Source organism: Carcharhinus amblyrhynchos, chromosome 7 (genome assembly GCF_965287045.1).
Source record: "Carcharhinus amblyrhynchos chromosome 7, sCarAmb.v2.hapA, whole genome shotgun sequence".
In the NCBI taxonomy this organism is placed as follows: domain Eukaryota; kingdom Metazoa; phylum Chordata; class Chondrichthyes; order Carcharhiniformes; family Carcharhinidae; genus Carcharhinus; species Carcharhinus amblyrhynchos.
This window is the reverse complement of record NC_137330.1, coordinates 117969678-117994511: the sequence shown is the minus strand read 5'-3', so window position 1 is coordinate 117994511 and position 24834 is coordinate 117969678. Positions and strand designations below refer to the sequence as shown.

The following is a 24834-nucleotide window of genomic DNA, read 5'->3' as shown; positions in this document are numbered from 1 at the left end:
GCAGAAAGGGTGGGTCTATAGCAACTGTTGCTGGGGAAGTCAACACATTTTACCCCACCCCTGCCCCACAGCACGTAGCAATGTGATCAGTTCCATTGAGAAAGTTTGACAAATAGTGCCTTAGGATCACCTGTGTGCACCTGAGCAGCGAGTCAATATTTAAGATCTCAAACAAAGGATGGTCTCCCGTGTGTAACCACGAGGCAAAAACGTTAAAAGAATCTCTCACCTGCAGGTACATTTACTGTGCTGTACAAAGTTCAACTGAGTTAAATGGTCCCCTTGGTGGGGCTTGATTTTCATTACCTGAAGGGGGAAGAAATAAACAGGTGCACATTAGTAATAGGTTTATCCCGGCAGTGACTGCTTCCCCCTTAAAACGAACACACTTCTTTCCGGTCGCCTCCGAGTGATTTAGTGTGTTGCTGCTTGTACCTACAGGTTGGCGCTGGGCCACAATTCTCTTCTGAACATGGCTGAAGGAACGGGAACACAAGGATTGCACACGTTCGCCACACTCCTGCGTGTTCTCGGGGTAACTAGGGACGGCCGATAGCAATGCCCACCCCTCAAGAACAGAAGTCAGTCAGCGTACAGCAGCGTTTCACTGTATATGACCAGATGGCGCAAACTGTCAACCGGGATGGTGTTTTGAACGCTGGCTAAGACAATTTAGGAAGGACTTCCGGGCCTTGCAAAGGTCATATCGGAGATTGACACCAACAGTAAGGGGCAATGGTTTGCAGAGAGACTGCAGGAGTTAGCATTGTTCTCTTCAGAGAATCCCGAGAGTGCAGGGTGAGGCCATTCAGCCCATCGAGTCCACCCCAACCCTTTGACAGGCCATCCCACCCAGGCCTGAACTCCTTAACCCCATGTATTTACTCCATTAATCTCTCTAACCTCCACATCTTTGTACACCAAGGAGCAATTCAGCATGGTCAACTCACTCAACCTACACTTCTTTGGACACTAAGAGACATTATTACCATGGCTAATCCCCTAACCTGTACATCTCAGGACACTAAGGGGCAATTTAGCATGGCCAATCCATCTAATCTGCACATCTTTGGCCTGAGAGGGGAAACTGGAGCACTCAGAGGAAGCCCACACAGACACGGGGAGAACATACAAACTCTACACAGAGGCCGGAATTCTACCTCCTCGCCCACTATGGAATCAGAGTGACGGAAATCTCCATTGACCTTGGACAGGAATTTCCGATATTGCCCAAGCGAGACTGGAAAATCCTGCCCAATGGACAGCGCTTTCAAAGGACCAGCACGGAGATGAGCTGCCAAATGGCCTCCCCACTGTATTATAAGATAGTTTGGAAGCGGGACGCCCCTTTAGAATGAGGTGAGGACGAATTTCTGGAGCCAGAAGGTGGTGCATCTATGGAGCTCATTGCCACAGAGGGCTGTGGAGGCCTAGTCACTGAGTGTCTTTAAGACAGAGATAGATAGATTCTTGATTGGGGATTAAAGGCTCCAGGGAGAAGGGGCATCTGCGTGAATAGGATGGGCATGGAGGAACGTGTTTCCTGGAAGGGTAGGAGGCTTTAGTTAAGTCGGGCAGTATGGTCGGAGGGCCGAAGGGCCTGTTCCTGTGCTGTAATTTTCTTTGTGCTTTGAGAATCAGCCGTGATAGGAGGAGGGTGCAGCCACGGTGGGCCGAATGGCCTCGTTCTGCTCCTCCTGGGAAGGGGAACGGATTTGCTTCCTCGTCCCTCAGCCTGAAGCAGACAAGGTCAATTGTGCCCCTCCTATTATCATTCCCTGGGATGAAAGGGTCGGCTTTCCGAGCCCGTCTCCTACATTACAGCACTCTGAAAGCACTTCATTGGCTGTCAAGTGCTCTGGGGCTGCCCTGAGAGCCTATAAATATAGGGGAGTCTATATATTTAGAAGGAGTGAGTGCTTCTGTCAAACTGTGATGTCTGAATGTTGTGAGGGGTAGCCATTTTGTGCTGATTTAATCGGAGTTGGCTAGGTCACTTACACACTGTCCTGGAACCAGCAAGTTAAGCACCTGGCATTTGGCAATCTTCGCTTGTGAGCAGTAATTGACCTTGAGGCCTATTTAGATCACTACAGCCAGGCAGAGCCTCAACGATAGTCTTAAAGCCACAGGCCAGCCCCGCAGCCTGGCAACGGAGGTGCGTTCTGGACCCCAGATCAGCTGCTGGCATCGAGGTTTTCTGGTGTGTGCCAAATCACGGGGCAACCATGACTCTCTCACTGGAGGCGGCCCCCCGGGGCCTTCCTTCAAGGATGCATCTCCCTCTACCTCACCCCAGTCACGCTCCTCCCCACCAAGAAACCCCAACACGCCTCAAATCCACTTTGCACACAGAAGAATGGCGCCTCCAACAGTGTTGCATTCCTGCTGCGCTGAATTCTCAGCTATGGTGTTCCCCACCCCAGCAATATTTCACACCCCCTCCCCAACCCATCATCGGCGCACAGTGGCTGCACTGTGTCCCGTCCACAAGATGCACTGCAGCAACTCACCAAGGCTGAGCAGTGGCACAGTGGTTAGCACAGCTGCCTCACAGCGCCAGGGGCCCGGGTTCGATTCCCGGCTTGGATCACTGTGTGTGTGTGTGTGTGTGTGTGGAGTTTACATGTTCTCCCCATGTCTGCGTGGGTTTCCTCCCACAGTCAGAAAGATGTGGCGGCTGGGCACATTGACCTGAACGGGGCGTCAGAGTATGGCGACTAGGAAATATCACAGTAACTTCAGTGCAACGTTAATGTAAGCCTTACTTGAGACACTAACAAAATAAACTTTATCACTTTTCCTTTAATTTACTCGTGTCACAAGTCAGCTCACACTGCAATGAAGTTACTGTGAAAATCCCCAAGTTGCCACACTCTGCCACCTCTTATGGGTGGCACAGTGGTTAGCACTGCTGCCTCACAGTGCCAGGGACCCAGGTTTGATTCCTGGCTTGGGTTACTGCCTGTGCCAAGTCTGTACATTCTCCCCATGTCTGCGTGGGTTTCCTCCCACAGTCCGAAAGACATGCCGGTTAGGTGCATTGGCCATGCTAAATTCTCCCTCAGTGCACCCAAAAAACAGGCACCGGAGTGTGGCAACCAGGGGATTTTCACAGTAACTTCACTGCAACGTTAATGTAAGCCGTCTTGTGACATTAATAAACAAACTGTTCGGGTACATACATTGAAGGAGAATTTAGCATGGCCAATCCACCTAACCAGTATGTCATTTTTGGCAGCACCTTCCAATCCTAGGACCCCCTCCCCACCCAGTAGAACGGCAGACCACCTCCTTCCAGCTCCCGTCCAAGTCACTCACCATCCTGAGCGGGGACCAGAATCCCCATTCCTTCACTGGTTCAAAACCCTGTCTGACAGCACAGTGGGTGTACCTACATCTCAGGGACCGCTGCGGTTCGCGGAGGCAGCTCACTGCTCGGGGGGGGAGTGGTGGGGGGGAGTGGTGGGGGGGTTAGAGATGGGAATCAAATGGCCCCGGGGGACGCCCGAGGGCTGAATAGACAACACTGGTGGGGGAGAGGTAACAGCACCCTCACTCAGCCAAGTCAACCCCACGGGTGTAGCTTAGCCCACTTTACCTCTAAGTACCGAAGCTTGCTTTTACCTCCATCGTCACTTCGTGAATCTCGGTGGGGACGCATTCTAAACCTTCGTCATTGCAGCAGCCGCCACATCTCATCACAAGCACACAGGAAGGCTTGAAGATGTGCTCCAACTCCGTCGGATGTTCCCGTAAAATGTCGACTAGCGTCTCTATTGGCCGACAGTAGCTCTTGTTCCACACCTCCAAGAACCTGATGACTGAAATGCGAGGGAAACGGAGACCATTAGTGAAATTGGGCAATCTGCCCGAGATTCCCTGTCCCTCACACACACACACACACACACACCCCCAACCCGTGCCCTCTGACTCTCACTGGTGCCTGTTCCAGCAAGGTCTCCATTTTCATATTCTCATCCCAGTTTTCAAATCCCGGCATGGGATCCCCACATCCCTCCCTATCTCTGAAATCTCCTCCAATCCCCACATCCCTCCCTATCTCTGAAATCTCCCCCAATCCCCACATCCCTCCCTATCTCTGTAATCTCCCCCAATCCCCACATCCCTCCCTATCTCTGTAATCTCCCCCAATCCCCACATCCCTCCCTATCTCTGTAATCTCCCCCAATCCCCACATCCCTCCCTATCTCTGTAATCTCCCCCAATCCCCACATCCCTCCCTATCTCTGTAATCTCCCCAATCCCCACATCCCTCCCTATCTCTGAAATCTCCTCCAATCCCCACATCCCTCCCTATCTCTAATCTCCTCCAGCTCCACATCCCTCGGAATTCTCTGTGTTCATTAATTTAGGCCTTTTGCACATCCCAAACTGATTCACTCCTTCACTGGGGTGGGGGGAGCTGTACTTCAGCTGGCTGGCCCTACACATCAGGAATTCCTCCTCTGTTACACGACCCGCCTTTCTGCCTCCAACACTGAACTCAAAGTTCATTTATTGCTGTCACAGATCGGCTTACATTAACACTGCAATGAAGTTACTATGAAAATCCCCCAGTCGCCACACTCCAGCACTTGTTGGGGTACACTGAGGAGAATTTAGCACGGCCAATGCACCTAACCAGCACGTTTTTCGGACTTAGGGAGAAAAGCGGAGGAAACCACGCAGACATGGGGAGAATGTGCAGACTCCACACAGACAGTGACCCAAGCTGGGAATCAGACCTGGATCCCTGGTGCTGTGAAGCAGGAGCGCTAACCACTGTGACACTGTGCTGCCCCTCGGGATGTTTTACTCTACGAGAGGCACTACAGAAATACAAGTTGTTGTTGTTGAGCAGTTGGAGGGAAAGCACGCCCAAGCTGTAACTGGCTATTGTGGCGTTATTGTCAATAGGATAAGCCAATTTACCACAAGCTGGGTGATCAGAGCTTCCCGCTTTAGAAGCCTCGGAACCACGGTTCTCTCCGAGTTGGTCAGGAAAGTGGTGGGGTGCTGATAACGGGATCACTCCCCGACACATTCCCACCTCTGGGGAAGTTTCCCAGGAAAGGGCTAAGAACCGGATCCATAACACACCACCCAGAACCCATTAAGTTGACCGATTAGTGGAGGTTGCCCCTCTGTGGAAGGCTCGGTTAGAAAGTACAATTGGAGCCAGGAGCACCATAGAAAGCATTCTTTCTGGTTGTATCACAGCTTGGTATGGGCTCCTGCTCTGCCCAAGACTGCAAGGAACTACAGAAGGTCCTGAATGTGGCCCAATCCACCATTCAAACCAGCCTCCCAACCATCGACTCTGTCTACACTCCCTGCTGCCTCGGAAAAGCAACCAGCATAATTAAGGACCCCACGCACCCTGGATACTCTCTCTCCCACCTTCTTCCATTGGGAAAACTGTGGAAAATCATCGGGCAACAAATCCCCAGACTAATTTGCACCATTCCAGGGAAATGCAGCCTGCTCCCAAACTGGGAACAGTTTGCTGGCTACGAACCAATTGAATTTCTGGTCTTTGATTTGATTTGATTTGATTTATTATTCTCATATGTATTAACGTACAGTGAAAAGTATTGTTTCTTGCGCCCTATACAGGCAAAGCATACCATTCATAGAGAAGGAAAGGAGAGAGTGCAGAATGTAGTGTTACAGTCATAGCTAGGGTGTAGAGAAAGATCAACTTAATGCAAGGTGGGTCCATTCAAAAGTCTGACAGCAGCAGGGGAGAAGCTGTGCTTGAGTTGGTTGGTACGTGACCTCAGATTTTTGTATCTTTTTCCCCCGACGGAAGAAGGTGGAAAAGAGAATGTTCGGGATGCGTGGGTTCTTGATTTTGCTGGTTGCTTTGCCAAGGCAGCGGGGCGCGTAGACAGAGTCAGTGGATGGGAGGCTGGTTGTAGCTTTCAGCGTCTGTCAGCGGTGATCAGCTGCCATGGGGAAAGTGGTGTGTCTGCGCAGTGCCTCTGCTCGACTGGAGACAGCCACTTGGTGGCATTGGTGGAGATTAGAGTGAGTCGCGTGTGCGATAAGAGCGGCGATTAGGCTGATAATGAAATGTCTCAATATCGGACTGTGTCAACTCTCCAACTGCCAGGAGAATGGCGCGGCTTCCTCGCACAAGATGTGCTGGTTAGATACACTGACCCAAACAGGCGCTGGAATGTGGAATGACGAGGGGAATTTCACAGTAACTTCATTGCAGTGTTAATGTAAGCCTTACTCCTGATTAATAAGGGGGATCAGGGGTTATGGGGAAAAGGCAGGAGAATGGGGATGAGAAAAATATCAGCCATAATTGAATGGCGGAGCAGACTCGATGAGCCGAGTGGCCTCATTCTGCTCCTGTATGACGAATAAATAAACTTGAAACTTTAAGCGTGTTCTGTTTGCTGAGGTTCTGAGCAAGTCTGCCACGCTCAATCGCAAACAGCCTTGTATCTTATTTTTATGAGGGAGAGGTGGTGTTGGGGGTGGCAGGGGGTGTGGGGTGTGGGGGGGGAGGGGAGGTCAAATTGCAAGGAGTTAAAACTAAACATTGTGAAAACAGAGGTCTTTTTCTTCCTGACGCTGACTTGTTTTAAGTTTAAAAGTTTGTTTCGTGTCACAAGTAGGCTTACATTAACACTGCAATGAAGTTACTGTGCAAATCCCCCAGTTGCCACACTCCGGCGCCTGTTCGGGTACACTGAGGAAGAATTTAGCATGGCCGATGCATCTAATCAGTACGTCTTTCAGATTGTGGGAGGGAACTGGAGCACCCTGAGGAAACCCACATAGACACGGGGAGAATGTACACAGACTCCACGCAGACTGCGACGCAAGCTGGGAATCGAACCCGGGTCTCTGGCGCTGTGAAACAGCAGTGTAACCACTATGCTGCCCTCAATCCACTCCCACCCTCGACAATGTTTCATGGTCATCATTAGACTATTCATTCCAGATTTTTACCAAGTTCAGTTTCACCACGGTGGGATTCGAACGCTGGTCTCCAACACATTACCTTGGGTCTCTGGATTGCTAGTCCAGTTGGCCTGCCCATTGTTCCCATGTTGTGGGGTCCCGGCCCAGAGGAAACAAAAGGCAATGAAGCCCTTGCGTGCCCTGGCATGTGCCTGTCCCAAAATGAATCCCCCTTTCGCGTGGCGCGCCCAATTTCTGGGCCAGCCCCACACGGACCCCAACCCCCACCAAACCCGACCTCAGCGACTGCGCCAACGGCACAGCCAACGGGAACCTAAAGCTGGCAGCGACCTTTAACCTCTGTCACCAGGAATGCGCCGCCCCAGAAGCAGGTCACTTCCTGTCTGACCAATAAAAACCGGGATTGCGTTGGCCGTCAGCAACTACCCCAATGCCTCTCTTGTCTCCACGAAATATCACTTACCAAATATATCTGCAATAACTTGTCTTCAGCAGGGGTTATAAAGGGAAGAAGGAAAATATGAACTAGGAGGAGACCATTCGGCCCCTCCAGCCTGATCTGCCACTCGACAAGGTGGTGACTGACCTTTTGCCCTCGACTGCACTTCCTCACCTGCTCTCCACATCCCTTCATTCCCCCAACAGCCTAAAATTCGATCGATTTCAGCCTTAAAAATACTCAATGCCGGAGCCTCTGGAACAGAGAATTCCAAAGGTTCACAACCCTCTGAGTGAAGAAGTTCCTCCTCAACTCAGTCCAGCATTACTGTTCCAGTATTCCCGGTATCCCAGCAGCACAGTCACCATCACTTGCTGAGATCTCATCAGCGATGGCCCACTTAGCCTGTGGGCACCCACCAAGCGTTACCACCGACCCATCGTTACTCTGGCTTATAGTCTTTGACTGGGACCATTGACCACACTCAGAACGGGGCTAAATGGTATCATAGACCAGCACAGCACCATTCGGCCCATCGGGATTGTACCTAGTCATTGAAAGAACCACCCTCTTAGCTCCAGTCCCCAGTTTATCCCTATATCCTTCCATTTACTTTCTCTCCATCAAGTCCTTATCCAATTTCTTTCTGAATTCTACACTTAATCCAGACATCACTCAGGGAGTGCAATGCCGAAACTGAAGGTATTTCTTCGGTTCCCCTTCTGTTCTCCTGCCCCCGTCACCCAATGTCTGTGCCCCCTGGGTAGCCAGGAGAAACAACTGCTCTTTACTTCATAGAATTATACAGCGCAGAAGAGGCCTTTCGGCCCATCAAGTCTGCACTGACACATTAGAAACACCTGAACTCCTGCTTAATCCCATCTGCCAGCACTTGACCATAGCCCTGAATGTTACGATGTGCCAAGTGCTCATCCAGGGATTTTCCAAAGGATGTGAGGCATCCCCCCTCCACCACCCTCCCAGGCAGCGCATTCCAGACCGTCACCATCCTCTGGGTAAAAAGATTTTTCCTCATATCCCCACTAAGCCTCCTGCCCCTTCACCTTGAACTAAGGGGGAATCATAGAATCCCTACAGTGCCAAAAGAGGCCATGTGGCCCATCGAGTCAGCACTGACCGCAGTAGCCCTATCCCTGTAGCCCCACATATTTACCCTGCTAATCCCTCTGAAACTAAGGGGCAATTTAGCATGGCCAATCCACCTAACCCGCATGTCTTTGGAGTGTGGGAGGAAACTGGAGCACTGGGAGGAAACCCACGCAGACATGGGGAGAATGTGCAAAGTCCACACTCAAGAATTGTGTGCGACTCAAGCTGGGAATTGAACCCAGGTCCCTGGCGCTGTGAGGCAACAGTGCTAACCCACAGTGCCACCGTGCTGCCCATATTCCTTCTCCACTCCTTCCCAAGTTAATCAAATAGTCATAGAGGTTTACAGCTGTTCGGCCCAACTTGTTCATGCTGTCTTTTTTGTTTAAACCACTAACCTAGTCCCAATTGCCGGCATTTTGCCCATATCCCTCTCTATACGTCTTACCCACGTAACTGTCTAAATGCTTTTTAAAAGATAAAATTGTACCCGCCTCTACTACTACCTCTGGCAGCTTGTTCCAGACACTCACCACCATCTGGTGGTGAAAAAATTGCACCCCCTGGATGCTTTTGTATCTCTCTCCTCTCACCTTAAACCTTTGCCCTCTAGTTTTAGACTCCCCTACCTTTGGGAAAAGATATTGATGATCTAGCTGATCTCGTTATTTTATAGACCGCTATAAGCTCACCCCTCAGCCTCCTACGCATCAGGGAAAAAAGTCCCAATCTGTCCAGCCTCTCCTTATAACTCAAACCATCAAGTCCTGCTAGCATCCTAGTAAATCTTTCTAGTTTAATAATATCCTTTCTATAATAGGGTGACCAGAACTGTACACAGTATTCCAAATGTGGCCTTATCAATGTCTTGTACAACAAGACTTCCCAACTCCTGTATTCAATGTTCTGATCGATGAAACCAAGCATGCCGAATGCCTTCTTCACCGCTCTGTCCACCTGTGACTCCACTTTCAAGGAGCTATGAACATGTACCCCTAGATCTCTTTTTTTTGTAACTCTCCCAAATGCCTTACCATTAACTGGATAAGTCCTGCCCTGGTTTGATCTACCAAAATGTATCATCTCGCATTTACCTAAATTAAACTTCATCTGCCATTCGTCAGCCCACTGGCCCAATTGATCAAGATCCCATTGCAATTGGAGATAACTTTCTTCACTGTCCTCCATGCCACTAATCTTGGTGTCATCTGCAAACTTACTAACCGTGCTTCCTATACTTTCATCCAAATTATTAAAATATATGACAAATAACAGTGGGCCCAGCACTGATCCCTGAGGCACACCGCTGCTCACAGGCCTCCAGTTTGAAAAACAACTCTCCGCAACCACACTCTGGCTTCTGTTGTTAAATCTGAACATGTTGAATGAGCTACGCATGCCTCGATCCCTGGGGAGCTCAGCGTTTCCGAAGAAGCTTTCTCAATTTGTAACAAGCTGTTAGTGTTGGGGTGGGTCACAGCAACCACGATCTGGGGCAAAGGCTGTTACTGGCAGCCACAAGGGTCTAGTTTTGTGTCACTTTGAGGGCAACATGCTGGGATATTCTGCCCCTGAATTTACAAGCAACTGCCAACCCACGAAGAAACAATTAACTTCGAGATCTACCTCAGAGGGGCTACAGGCTCAAAGTGCCTTTGGGATGTCCGTACTCACAGTAATTAGCTCTAGGGGACACGGAGAGGCACATTACCTCAGGGCAGTTACCACTAGCTCAAGGCCAGCATCACTGGCCTGGGGACTGGAGTCACCATTAGGAACGATTGAGAAAGGAGCTATAGGTTTTCTTCCTGAACGGAAACTGTGATTCGGTGGGCACTGTCAACACTAGCCAATATTCATCCCTCAAACCCCAGATTATCTGGTCACGATCACATCGCTGTTTGTGGGATCTTGCTGTGCACAAAATTGGCCGCTATGTTTCTGACAGTGTACTTGATTGGCTGTAAAGCACTTGAAGGTTGCCACAGAAACGCCATGTTAACCTGCCACGCCAACACCCCTGCAGTTGGACACCTCTGCCACAGTTCAACAGGGATCACACTCTGACCTACGCTAACAGCATTACTCAGGACAACCGAACTGACAAGAACTGCACAGGGATCAACTGTGACAGCCGATTGTGATGGGAAAACTGTCTGAGCCAAATCAAGGGGTTGGCCCTTACAATGATGTGTTTGACCTTCAGTATCGTCCTTCAGCTGTTCCAGTCATGGAACCGGAGAATACCAACAGCTCACTCTCTCCCTCTCACACACACACACAGACAGATGGACACAAACACACGGACACAAACACACACATACATAGGCGCAAACACGCAAGCGCAAACACGCAGATACACAGACACAAGCTGACCCACTTCACTATTTAATAGAACTTGGAATTTTTTAAATCTCCCTCTCTTCCACTCCCCCTCCCACCCCCACCCATCATCAGTTCCCCCACCAACCTCTCTCCTGAAGCTACTGGCTGTTGTGGGTGTGGTGGGCTGGGCTACACCTTCACAGGCATTTCAGCATCTCACACAGACAGTTACCCCCCACCCCACTCCCCCGGCTCCGAGTCTAGCCCATCAGCACCTGCTTGGCTGTTCGGCTGCGGGGGGTTTTTGTGGGTGAGGCCAGCTCCAGGCTGCCCCTCTGGGTGGGGTGGGTATGTGGGTGGGGGACACTGCCCAGTCTGGGCAGTGCCAATCCTGACCGGGACGCCGGTTGGCTTTTTTCCAATTCCTTAGGTTGGGAGCGCTGAAGGGAATTGTCGCACCCGCTGCCCTGACATCCCTCCCCAATCTCCCCTCTCCTCTCCTCTCCCTCATGAGGAATATCCTTCACTCAGCAAGGGATTTGGAAGCATGGAACAGGAGGCCCTCAACCAACAACAAGGGTGGGTGCCCAAAGATGGCCAGGAATCAAGTCTAGAACCTTCCGGGACTTCAAGCTGTATGAGGTGGTGGCGCAGTGGTATTGCTGCTGGACTAGTACTCCAGAAACCCAGGGTCGTGTTCTGGGGACCCGGATTCGAATCCCACCACAGCAGATGGTGAAATGTAGATCATTTGGAATGAAAATGGTGACCATGAAACCATTGTCAGTTAGTTAGCGCTGCTGCCTGCCAGCACCTGGGACACAAGTTCAATTCCAGTCTCGCGTCACTGTCTGCGTGGAGTTTGCACATTCTCCCCGTGTCTGCGTGGGTTTCCTCCCGCAGTCCAGAGATGTGTGGCTTAGGTGGATTGGCCACGCTAAAATGCTCTTAGTATCCGAAGATGCGCAGGTTAAGTGGATTGGCCATTATAAAATACTCCTTAGTGTCAGGGGAATAGAAAAAAAATGTGGGTTTACGGGGATAACAAGGGATTGCTGTCAATGCAGGCTCGATGGGCTCAATGGCCTCCTTCTGCACTGTAAGGATTCTATCATTGTCATGAAAACCCAACTGGCTCAATAAGGTTTAAAGTTTATTTATTAGTGTCGCAAGCAGCTTACATTAACACTGCAACAAAGTTCAATAAGGGGAAGGGAATCTGGTCTGACCTACAATGGGAGGGGGGCGATGGGCGAGTGGTATTTTCACGGAACTGTTAATCCACTAACTCCCCGTCTGGCCCCGGAGCCACGGCAATGGGGCTGAGTCTTAAAATACCCCCTGTAACGGCCTCGCGCTTTTTTCACTTGTTTAAAAAAAGGGGTCACCTTCCGCAGGGCAGCAAATTCTGGCCTAGCCAATTTACACAGGGCCATCCAAACCCACACACTGGCCCTACCCATCCCCCACCTGTCCAAACCCAAAACCCAGACAAAAAGACACTTTGAAAAGGTGAGGGACAATTTTAAGAATAAGCTGGGGCTAACAAACAGCAGGGCGGTGAAGGGGTTAAACTGGGCTAATAAACAGCAGGGCGGTGAAGGGGTTAAACTGGGCTAACACACAGCAGGGGGGTGAAGGGGTTAAACTGGGGGCTAACACACAGCAGGGGGGTGAAGGGGTTAAACTGGGAGCTAACACACAGCAGGGCGGTGAAGGGGTTAAGATGGGGGCTAACACACAGCTGGGCGGTGAAGGGGTTAAACTGGGGCTAACAAACAGCAGGGCGGTGAAGGGGTTAAACTGGGGCTAACAAACAGCAGGGCAGTGAAGGGGTTAAACCGGGGCTAACAAACAGCAGGGCAGTGAAGGGGTTAAACCGGGGCTAACAAACAGCAGGGCAGTGAAGGGGTTAAACCGGGGCTAACAAACAGCAGGGCAGTGAAGGGGTTAAGCTGCACTCTGAAGCAAGACACTGTGACTACGAGTTGGCAGAAAGCAGGTCAATGAAGGACAAGCCTCTACTGTATGACCTTGTCTGATATTGTTGCTGCTCATTTGGATTATAACGATGGCCTTTACAAGCAGGTCTGCGGTTATCTTATCTCGTATTCCTGTTCTAAACTGTACACCGAGCTGTTTGTTCAGTTTTCTATCTCTCAGCAGCCCCCCCCTCCACAGCTGCCCGAACCCCTTCTCCCTCCCGCCAGCACTGAAATCAAGCCCACCCTGATCTGTGATCGAGTGTGGAGCAATAGCGGCAAGGTAGCACAGTGGTTAGCACTACTGCTGCTCAGCTCCAGGGTCCTGGGTTCGATTCCTGGCTCGGGTCACTGTCTGTGTGGAGTTTGCATGTTCTCCTTGTGTCTGCATGGGTTTCCTCCCACAGTCTGAAAGACGTGCTGGTTAAGTGAATTGGCCGTGCTAAGTTCTCCGTCAGTGCACCCGAACAGGTGCCGGAGTGTGGCAACTAGGGGATTTTCAGAGTAACTTCACTGCAGTGTTAATGTCAGCCTCCTTGCGACACTGATAAACAAACTTTAAAATCTGAAAGGACTCTTATTCCTGTACGTTTCGCAGTTAGGACATATTTAGTCTTGGCCCCTGAGACCAGTAGCATCCATTTGCAGTCTGTAGCACCTTGAGTTCCCCTACAAGGCAGCAGTTAGGCAATGGCCTAGTGGTATAATCAATAGCCTACTAATCCAGAAGCTCAGCTAATGGAACCAGGTTCAAATCCTGCCATGGCAGATGGTGGAATTTGACTTCAATAAAAACTATCTGGAATTAAGAATCTCCTGATGACCCTGAAACCATTGACAGAAAAATCTATCTGGTTCAACTAATGTCCTTTAGGGGAAGGGCCTAGGGAACGGTCTGGCCTATGTGTGAGCCACAGCAAGGTGGGTGACTCTCGAGTGCCCTCCAAGGGCAATAAATGCTGGCCAGCCAGCGACACACATGTCCCATGAATGAGTAAAGGAAAAACTCTCACTCTCAGGGTCAGAGGAGAACAGACAGCACTGTTCATGTCTCAACACACTGCAGCAGCCAACCAAGGTCCTTTGTAATGAAACATCAGTAAAGAGAACAACTCCCAGAATATAACCAGTGCCATTCAATCACGGTGCTATGCAAGGTTTCCAGACTTCAGAGCTGGACACATAAAGTGCAGCAGCTACACTCACTGACTGGCAGTCCCTATTCTGATGGATTGTACTATGTATTGGTCTTCTGTGCCCTATTTCTGGTGTTGTCAGACTTTTTACTGTGTTTACCCCAGTCCAACGCCAGCATATCCACATCACCCTATTTCTGGAACAGCCCGTGTCGGACTGAATCTCCGCTCAGTGCTTAGAGCGAGTAAGCTGGCCAGTCGGCAGACAATAATGTTGTGGCTCGAGGATAAGTTGTACCTTTACTGCGGGAGGAAGCCGGAGCACCCGGAGGAAACCCACGCCGACACGGGGAGAACGTGCACGCTCCACACGGACAGCGACCCAAGCTGGGTATCGAACCCAGGCGCCGTGAGGCAGCGGTGCCGTGCCAAAGCCTTCCTTATGTGGAGTGCCATAAGCGTAGACAAGGGCCATGGGTGGAAGAGGGAACTCACAATGTTAAAATGGCGGCGCGGGCTCGTTGGGCCGAAGGGCCTGTTTCCCGTGCTGTGCTGTTCTTTGTTTTGTCTCAGAGCTGCACAGTGCGATCATCTTTGCAACAGCACATGCTGTTTGCAGTGCCCACTCGATGCCACATCAAACACAAACCTGTCAAGTCTAGCTGTTCTACTTTCTCCTGCAAACACACACCGTGTACAATCCCCTCTCTGAAAGAGCGGTCACAGACATTACCGGAGGTATTCTTTGCTCTTCAGAGCCCGAGATTCACATGTCTCTATGTGCCTCGCACACAAAGCTCACAAGCCCGTAGGACATCAGAACGTGATCTCTCTTAAAACCTGCATCCCTAAGGGAGGGCAGGGAATCAGGGCCAGAGGCTGAGTTGTACATGTGCAGGGATACCAAATCTATAGATTAGCTCCATCTAAAGGGCTAACTCTGACAGGGAGTAAGAACAGAGGTTTGAAGACCTTGCCAGAAGCGATGGTCACACGATATAAAATCCATTAAAGACTGGGACCTTCACATGTAGGTTATTATAGAATCTCTACAATGCAGAAGAGGACATTTAGCTCATTGATCCTGCACCAATTTCATCGGCAAATTATAGAAGGAGGCCATTTGGCCCATCACATCTACACCAACCACAATCCCTAACCCGTAACCCTTTTTACCCTGCTGGGTCCTCCTGAGACTAAGGGGCAATTTAGCATGGCCAGTCAACCTAACCTGCCCGGAGGAAACCAGAGCACTCAGAGGAAACCCATGCAGACATGGGGAGAACGTGCAAACTCCACACAGCCGGTGATCCATAGCCAGGAATTGAACCCGGTTCCTTGGCAAGCTGTGAGACAGCAGTGCTAAACACTGTGCCATCGTGCCATCCCAGGTCCTATCCTCGTAACCCCACACTTACCATGGCTAATTCCATCTAACCTACACATCATGGGATACCAGAGGGGCAATTTAGCATGGCCAATCCACCTAACCCACACATCTTTGGAATGTGGGAGGAAACTGGAGCACCCAGAGGAAACCCACACAGACACGGGGAGAATGTGCAATCTCCGCACAGACAGTGACCCAAGCTGGGAATTGAACCCGGGTCCCTGACGTTGTGTGGCAGCAGTGCTAACCACTGCGCCACCGCGCCAACCCCAAACTCAGGGAATGAGTGTGCGGATAGCAATACAATCATCTAATTATTAATTTTGAGTGTAATGACATGCTTGGTGCACTGGTTGTGACAGTGACAGGGTCACTGTGCCTGCGCTGAACCTCAGATTCACAATCTAAACACTGAGTTAATCTTAACAGTCAGGACACAGCGAAGAGGCTTCACACGGATACAGGATCCGGTGGTCACAGTCTCAAAGCCGACTGAAATCAGATGGTGCCCATGTGATCTACAATCCCAGATAGACATCAAGTGCTCATATCCCCCTGCTCCAATCAATCATCCCCTCACACAGCCAGTTCCACTCTATCTACTCCAACAGAACCCTCAATCCCAAACACCGCGCTCAACCTCTCCTTAGCCTTCTCTTCATACAATCCCTACTGTACAGAAGGAGGCCATTCGGACTATCGAATCTGTGCCTACCACAATCCCACCCAGGCCCTATTCCCGTAACCCCACATATGTACCCTGCTAAGCCCCCTGACACTAAGCTCAATTTAGCATGGCCAATCAACCTAACCACCAAATTTTTCAGGCTGTGGGAGGAAACCAGAGCACCTGGAGGAAACCCACTCAGACATGGGGAGAACATGCAAACTCCACACAGACCTGTGGTCCCTGGCGCTGTGAGACATCAATGCTAACCACTGTGCTGCCCCCTTCTGCACATTCCTGTTGTGAAATGATAAACACAAGGGGGCAGTGATGAGGCCAGTGGGAGTGATGCTGCGCTAGTAATCCAGCACATAGTGTTGCTTTAGTGACAAGGGTTCAAACCCCACCATGGGTGATGAGTGGAATCTAGATTCCATTTATAATATGTTATTATTATTTATATTCCAAATCCTGTTATCAAGTGCCCTTCAGGGAAGAAAATCAGCCTGTTTGGAAATCTGGTCTACACGTGACTCCACATTCACTCTGAAAGGGGTTAGGTCACCAACACTCACAACCCATGAAAAATAATCTTCACAGCTACTGGTGCCCAAGTAAAAACAGTGCTGAATTTGCACTAGGGAAATGATGAATAACTTCTTCCGGGGCCAGGAAGGGGCAAACAGCCCTAAGTTTAAAGTTTATTTATTACAAAGAGCAAAGAACGTCACAGCACAGGTGCAGGGGCAGGGGCAGCACGGTGGCGCAGTCGTTAGCACTGCTGCCTCACAGGAACCAGGTTCGATTCCCGGCTTGGGTCACTGTCTGTGTGGAGGCCGCACGTTCTCCCTGTCTCTGTGTGGGTTTCCTCCAGTTCCCCCCCCCCACACTCCAAAAATGTGCGGGATTGGTAGTGTTAAATTTTCCCTTAGGGGGACTAGCTAGGGTAATTGTATGAGGATAGGGCCTGGGTGGGATTGTGGTCGGTGCAGTCTCGATGGGCCAAACGGTAGGGATTCTATGATTCAGGCCACAAAGTCTGTGGCAACGCAGGCGCCTCTCTATTCTAATATTTTCTTGCCTTTATGTGGTCCATAATCGTTCTACTCTCTGCCTATTCATGTATGTAATCAGATTTTTAATGCTTAATAGTGTCACAAGTAGATTTACATTAACACTGCGATGAAGTTACTGTGAAAATCCCCTACTCACCACACTCTGGCGCCTGTTGGGGTACACTGAAGGAGAATTTAGCACGGCCAATGCACCCTAACTAGCACATCTCTCGAACTGTCAGTTATCCTGCCGCAACACACAAAAATATGGACTACGCGCAGGGGTAGTAGGCCACTCCGCACTTCAATAAGATCATGGCTGATCTGATTATAACCTCAACCCACATTGCTGCCTAACCCCAATATCCTTTCACCCTCTTATTAATCAAGAATCTATCCAGCTGTGGCTTAAAAAATATTTAGAGATTCTGCTTCCACTGCCTGTGGAAGAAGAGTTCCAAAGACTCACAACCCTTCCCAAGAAATAAATTCTCATGTGGCACAGTGGTTAGCACTGCTACCTCACAACTCCAGGGATCTGGGTTTGATTCCCACGTAGGTCACTATCTGTGTGGAGTCTACACGTTCTCCCCATGTCTGTGTGGGTTTCCTTCCACAGTCCAAGATGTGCGGATTAGCCATGGTAAATTGCCCATTAGTGTCAAGGGGATGAGGTAGGATAAATGTTTAGATTTATGGGAATAGGGTCTGAGTGGGATCCTAGTCGGTGCAGACTCGATGGGCCAAATGGTCTCCTTCTGCCCCGTTTGTCGTAACTGAGACCTTACAGCCAATTTGTCTGGAGAAAATGCATGCAAATTGTAACTATTTTAAAATAAATCAATCACTCCAGCTCCCAAACCCCCTACCACCTTCCCTCCTGGAATCCCAATTACATGGAAAAGCATTGGGGTGGAGAAAAGATTAACATAGGCAGACCGGGCACTTCTGCCAGCGGCCAGCAGGTGGCAATCTAAGCCTATTCTGAGCAATCTGCAAAAGCAGCTAAGGGATTTGCGACATGAAATGTGTCCAATTCCAAACAAGCTGGAAATATATATATATATATATAAAACCCATCTGCTTCTGAAACGATCGTAACACTTGAGCTTACCGTCGCTCCTCCGACTCTCCATGGGGATGTGAGCCGCCTGGTACAGCCAAACAAAGGGGAAGGAAGGGGAGAGAGAAGGGAAAAGATTAGCAACAGTTTTTATCTTTTCTTCCCCAAAAAATAGATTGGTTCTCACCCTAAACAGTCATTTGTTAAAACAAGGTAGCCCCCAAAATAAAGCAACAATATAAAAAGGGAGGTATTGCATTACACACTTGTACAAACAGCCTGCAATAAATTTACAAATAAGGGTAAATTATTGTGATTTTTTAACATTGCTATTTTTAAACATCGAGAATAAAAAGATTGAGGGAAATCTAACAGCCTGCGGGCGGCCATTCAGCCCATCTATGGGGGGGGGCTAGGATGTGTGTTGATTCGATTTATTATTGTCACAGGTACAGTGGAAAGTGTTGTTTCTTGCGCGGTAACGCATACTGTTCATGGAGAAAGAAGCGAGAGCGTGCAGTGTGACAGTCACAGCTAGGGTGCAGAGAAAGATCAAATTCATGCGGGGTAGGATCCATTCAAAAGTCTGCCGGCAGCAGGGGGAGAAGCTGTTCTTGGGTCGGTCGGCGTTCACACAATTCGCTTTTTTTTAAAAAAATAAAAAAAAATTCTTTTTTTTAAAAAAAAACTTTCCTTCTGGGCAGGAGGGAGAAGGAACCCTGGGTCAAGAGGGGATCTGTTTGTTTATTTGGAAATCTGAACCGCTGGCTTCACATTGCCACATCGTTTGGACTTTATACATCAATATGGATTCACTCGCATGAATAATCGCTGGAAACGGAGAGGGGGAAAATATTTAGGCAGGGGGGAAAGCACAAAGCTGTGGAATGCCTCCTCAGTTCAACATTAACCTTCCCCCTACACAGCGGCACCTGCTGTACTGACAGCGTTTGTGTCGGAATTTGGGAAAGCGACGGGAATGTTTCTAGGATTGTGTGGGAGACTGGAAGCTTTTGCCAATAAGTGTGGAGGGAGAGAGAATGGATAGAGGGAGAAAGAGAGAGAGAGAGAGAGAGGGTTCAATAGACTGGGCAGGAGAGGGAGGCGTGTAAAGAAGGAGATCCTGCAGGCTGGACACCTTTAAACTCTTATTTTCTCTCTCTCTCTCCTGTTGCCCGCCGGACCCAGTGATTTACGTTTTGGTGATCAGCTCAGTGGGATTGGGGATGGAAAAATATTATGAAACAGACCGAGAGATCGACGGAAAGAAAGATAGAGGGAGAAGGCGATAGAAGAGATGGACAGAATGGGGCGAAGGAGCGGGGGGGCGGGTGGTGAGTGGACGGAACATTTTGTGAATGGTTGCCCAGCCCTCCTCTATCGCTTCAGTGTGTGTTTCTCAGACTGTGTGTGAGGGAGAGAGTGTGTTGGAGGCAGTGTGTGTGAATGTTTCTGGGACTGTGAGGGAGAGAGACGGTATATTGGAGACAGCCTTTCTCTCCCTGTTTCTCTCTGTCTCGGTGTGTGAGGGAGGGAGACAGTGTGTTGGAGTCTGTCTCTCGCTGTCTGTGTGTGTTTCTGGGACTGTGTGCATGGGGAGACAGTCTCTCTCCCTCCCTAGCTCTGTCTCCGTGTGTTTCTGGGACTGTGTGCGTAGGGAGACAGTCTCTGTCTGTGTGTGTGTTTCTGGAACTGTGTGTATGGGGAGACAGTCTCTCTCTCTCTGTCTGTGTGTGTGTGTTTCTGGAACTGTGTGTATGGACAGACAGTCTCTCTCTCTGTCTGTGTGTGTGTTTCTGGGACTGTGTGCAGGGGGAGACACACTTTCTGTATGTGTGTGTGTGTTTGTGGGACTGTGTGCATGGGGAGACAGTCTCTCTCTGTCTCCGTGTGTGTTTCTGGGACTCTGTGCATGGGGAGACAGTCTCTCTCTGTCCCGGTGTGTGTTTCTGGGACTGTGTGCATGGGGAGACACACTGTGTGTGTGTGTGTTTGTGGGACTGTGTGCAGGGGGAGACACACTTTCTGTATGTGTGTGTGTTTGTGCATGGGGAGACAGTCTCTCTCTCTGTCTCCATGTGTGTTTCTGGGACTCTGTGCATGGGGAGACAGTCTCTCTCTCTGTCCCGGTGTGTGTGCCTGGCTGGCGGGATCCACTCGGTCTGATAGCATTGGGAGCTGAGACGGCCGCTGTGTGGGGAATGAACTCATTACAGATCTGAAAGGCTCACTCTCCTCTCAGTCACTAGCCTCTCACAGAAATGACAGCGATGCCTGCCTTCCAAATCCCAGCCCCCCTTGAGCACAGCAGCCTGAGGGAGAAAGATCCCATCACGAATAAACTGCCGTCTCTTCCAGTCTAACTCAATCAACTGGGCAGTGCGGAACTGTCAGTTTCCCATCCTAGATTTCTGCGTTTCAATTTAATACTTTCTCAGGAGGCGCGAATATTGCCCTTTTAAATAGATGGGCGTCATATAGATGTCACTTAATTTTCTTACAAGTCTTGGGGGGGGCGGTGGGTTCTGTAACTGGGAGCACAGAAACCTATCCTAGCCGAGCTGGGAAGCCGCAACCCGGGCTTTGAGTCAAACCGCAACTCGCCAGGCCAGCTCCAGTCTTGCTGTGTGTAGAGAGAGAGAGAGGGAGAATTAGGGGGAGAGCGAGAGGTTGAGAAGGACGGGAGAGAGAAGCAGGGACAGGGTTAGAGGCAGCGAAAAGAGAAACAGAGAGAGAGTTGGAGAGGGAGAGAGAGATGGACAGAGGCAAAACATAGGCAGAGAGAGAGGCAAAGACAGGGAGAGGAGGAGAGGCAGGGAGAGACGGGATGAGTGAACGAGAGAGAGCAGCAAAAACAGACAGAGGGAGAGACAGCGAGGAAGAGACAGAGGGACACAGGCAGAGAGAGAGAAAGAGAGAGGGACACAGGCAGAGAAGGCGGAGAGAGGCAGGCAGAGAGAGGGACACAGACGGAGAGAGGCAGAGTTAAAGTTAAAATGAACACTATCATCAATTTCACAATGACTTTCTCTTGTTACACTGTCAGTCCGGTTCTGCAGCTAACACGTGCTGCTGTGCAGAGTTATATAAAAACACACAAGAGACATGAACAGATTCGGCGATTAACAATCGGGGTGATTAATGAAACATGAAGATTTTGGCCGGCAGCACAGTGAGAGACACACACACACAGAGGTGACTTACCTTGGTCATGTCAAAGTACAGCAAGGCGACTAGTAGGCAGTGCAGTAAACTCAGCAGTGAGTTCATGGTTGCTGCAGATTATATCCCGGCTGAAAAACTGCGAGAGAGAAAAAAAATAAACCTCTGCAAATAGTTGCCTCCGAATTGAAATATTGAACAAGAGTCTCTCTCTGAAGTGTGTGTGTGTGTGTGTGTGCGCGCGTCTCGGTGCAATCTCCTTCAATCTTCAATTCTCAATGTAACATACCTCCGGTGTAGCACAGAAACCATCTATTTTCCCCTAATGTTCAGTTTGTATATATATGTGTGAGTCTCCACGTCTTGTTCGTCTTTCTACCCCAGCGGCGAGCAGTTCGTCCGGTAGACCAAAAGGCAGCAGTAAAGTTGATCGCGACAGACTTTCTTACACACACACACACAGCACCAGAGCGATTCCCTAACAGCTGCTGGCTCCCTCCCTCTCTCTGAAAGGGGAGAGAGCTGGTGGTGATTGGGGAAGGGAAGGGGGGAAAGAGTTTCTTTTTTTCTTCTTGCTTGAATCCCTCAAACTTTGTCTTCAACGAGAGAGAAAAAAAATTCAGAAGCTACATATGTCCATAAAAATCCAGAATCTTGCAGCAGTTTTCTCAAACCCAGTTTTTACAAAAAAAATCCAGCAGAGAAAATTAATCGAGGGCACAAAAAATAATTAATCTGTATTTAGAGAACTCAGCGGACGGAAAGAAGTGGGTAGAGAAAAAAAAAGAAGGTACAGGCTTGGAAGTGCGAGCGCTTTGTGCTTGTTGTAATCCTCCTGACAGCACGGCACAGTTCCACTGCACTCGCTCTAACTCTCAGATTCGCTCTGTATCAACTGAGCCCGCCTGTTAGCGATTCCCCTCCCCATTGTGGGCAGGCCGAACTCACCGTAATACACCGTGTACTGCCCTCAGTTCCAAGGGAAAAAGGAGAAGACAAATCTCAGCAATTGACAGCATCAGTGCTGGAGAGAATAGAGCTGGGGCCCCAGCTATTCACCATTTATACAGATGATCTGGAGGAGGGAACCGAATGTAGGGTGTCGCAATTTGCTGATGACACCAAGATTGATGGAATGGCAAATTGCGCGGAGGGTGTGGAGAGTCTGCAGAAGGATCTAGATAGGCTGGGCGAATGGGCTGGGAACTGGCGAATGGAATTCAATGTTGGCAAGCGCGAGGTGGTCCACTTTGGTAGGAATAATGGTAGGAAGGACTATTACTCACATGGTGAAAAACTGCAGCACGCGACGGTGCAGAGGGACCTCGGGGTCCTTGTGCATGAGTGGCAAAAACCCAGCCTGCAGGTGGTCAGGAAGGCGAATGGGATGCTGGCCTTCATAGCGAGGGGGATTGAATATAAAAGTAAGGAGGTCTTGCTGCAACTGTATAGGGCATTGGTGAGGCTGCAGCTGGAGTACTGTGTGCAGTTTTGGTCGCCGCGCTTACGTAAGGATATTTTGGCTTTGGAGGGAGTGCAGAGGAGGTTTACTAGGCTGATACCGGAGTTGAGGGGGTTGAGCTATGAGGAGAGGCGGAATAAATTAGGCTTGTACTCGTTAGAGTTTAGAAGAATGAAGGGAGATCTCATTGAGACGTATAAGATGATGAATGGGATAGCTAGGATAGAGGTGGAGAGGCTCTTCCCGCTCAGAAAGGATAGTAGGACTAGGGGGCACAGCCTCAAGATAAAGGGGGGGCGGTTTAGAACGGAGTTGAGGAGGAACTTCTTCACTCAAAGGGTGGTGAATCTCTGGAATTCTCTGCCCGTTGAAGTGGTGGAGCCTGCCTCGCTAAATATTTTTAAGACGCGGGTTGATGGGTTTTTGATAGGAGAGGGGATTAAGGGTTATGGGGAGAGGGTGGGAATGTGGAACTGAGCCACGACAGATCAGCCATGATCTTACTGAATGGTGGGGCAGGCGCGAAGGGGTAGATGGCCTACTCCTCCTCCTATTTCTTATGTTCTTATGACTCGAAACTCTGTCTACATCAATGGGGATCAAGTAGGAATGGAGAGTTTCAAGTGTAGAGATCCCCCTCAAGCCCACACTATAGTTGAGAAAGCCCACCAACGCCTCTACTTTCTGATTCGATTGACTTTTGTCACATGTAATAGTGCACAGTGAAAAGTAATGTTTTTTACATGCTATACAGACTGTATTAACGTACAGTGAAAAGTATTGTTTCTTGTGCGCTATCCAGGTTGTATTAACATACAGTGAAAAGTATTGTTTCTTGCACGTATACAGACTGTATTAATGTACAGTGAAAAGTTTTTTTTGCACTCTACACAGACTGTATTAACATACAGTGAAAAGTATTGTTTCTTGCACGTATACAGACTGTATTAACGTACAGTGAAAAGTATTGTTTCTTGAGTGCTATACAGACTGTATTAACATAGTGAAAAGTATTGCTTTTTTGCATGTATACAGACTGTATTAATATACACTGAAAAGTTTTGTTTCTTGCACGCTACACAGACTGTATTAACATACAGTGAAAAGTATTGTTTCTTGAGTGCTATACAGACTGTATTGACATAGTGAAAAGTATTGCTTTTTTGCATGTATACAGACTGTATTAATATACACTGAAAAGTATTGTTTCTTGAGTGCTATACAGACTGTATTAACATAGTGAAAAGTATTGCTTTTTTGCATGTATACAGACTGTATTAATATACACTGAAAAGTATTGTTTCTTGCACGCTACACAGACTGTATTAACATACAGTGAAAAGTATTGTTTCTTGAGTGCTATACAGACTGTATTGACATAGTGAAAAGTATTGCTTTTTTGCATGTATACAGACTGTATTAATATACACTGAAAAGTATTGTTTCTTGCATGCTACACAGACTGTATTAACATACAGTGAAAAGTATTGTTTCTTGAGTGCTATACAGACTGTATTAACATAGTGAAAAGTATTGCTTTTTTGCATGTATACAGACTGTATTAATATACACTGAAAAGTATTGTTTCTTGCACGCTACACAGACTGTATTAACATACAGTGAAAAGTATTGTTTCTTGAGTGCTATACAGACTGTATTGACATAGTGAAAAGTATTGCTTTTTTGCATGTATACAGACTGTATTAATATACACTGAAAAGTTTTGTTTCTTGCACGCTACACAGACTGTATTAACATACAGTGAAAAGTATTGTTTCTTGAGTGCTATACAGACTGTATTAACATAGTGAAAAGTATTGCTTTTTTGCATGTATACAGACTGTATTAATATACACTGAAAAGTTTTGTTTCTTGCACGCTACACAGACTGTATTAACATACAGTGAAAAGTATTGTTTCTTGAGTGCTATACAGACTGTATTAACATAGTGAAAAGTATTGCTTTTTTGCATGTATACAGACTGTATTAATATACACTGAAAAGTATTGTTTCTTGCACGCTACACAGACTGTATTAATGTACAGTGAAAAGTTTTGTTTCTTGCACGCTACACAGACTGTATTAACGTACAGTGAA

At 48.7% G+C, this 24834-nt stretch overlaps 1 protein-coding gene across 3 annotated transcripts in view; it reads right to left on the bottom strand.

The window, feature by feature from the left end:
- vegfab (vascular endothelial growth factor Ab) overlaps positions 1–22168 on the bottom strand; it is a 46652-nt gene extending 24484 nt beyond the window's left edge. Inside the window, exons 1-5 of one of the 3 annotated variants that reach the window (XM_080193011.1) lie at positions 21564–22168; positions 21317–21413; positions 18164–18200; positions 3628–3824; positions 230–306 (exon numbers count right to left, since the gene is read on the bottom strand). In XM_080193011.1, the coding sequence (XP_080049137.1) occupies positions 230–306; positions 3628–3824; positions 18164–18200; positions 21317–21382 (377 nt within the window). In that variant the 5' untranslated portion in view covers positions 21383–21413; positions 21564–22168. Of the gene's footprint in view, positions 1–229; positions 307–3627; positions 3825–18163; positions 18201–21316 lie in introns of all 3 variants that reach the window. The other 2 variants (XM_080193014.1, XM_080193012.1) reach the window with 2 other exon arrangements.
- Between the last annotated feature and the right edge of the window lie 2666 nt (positions 22169–24834).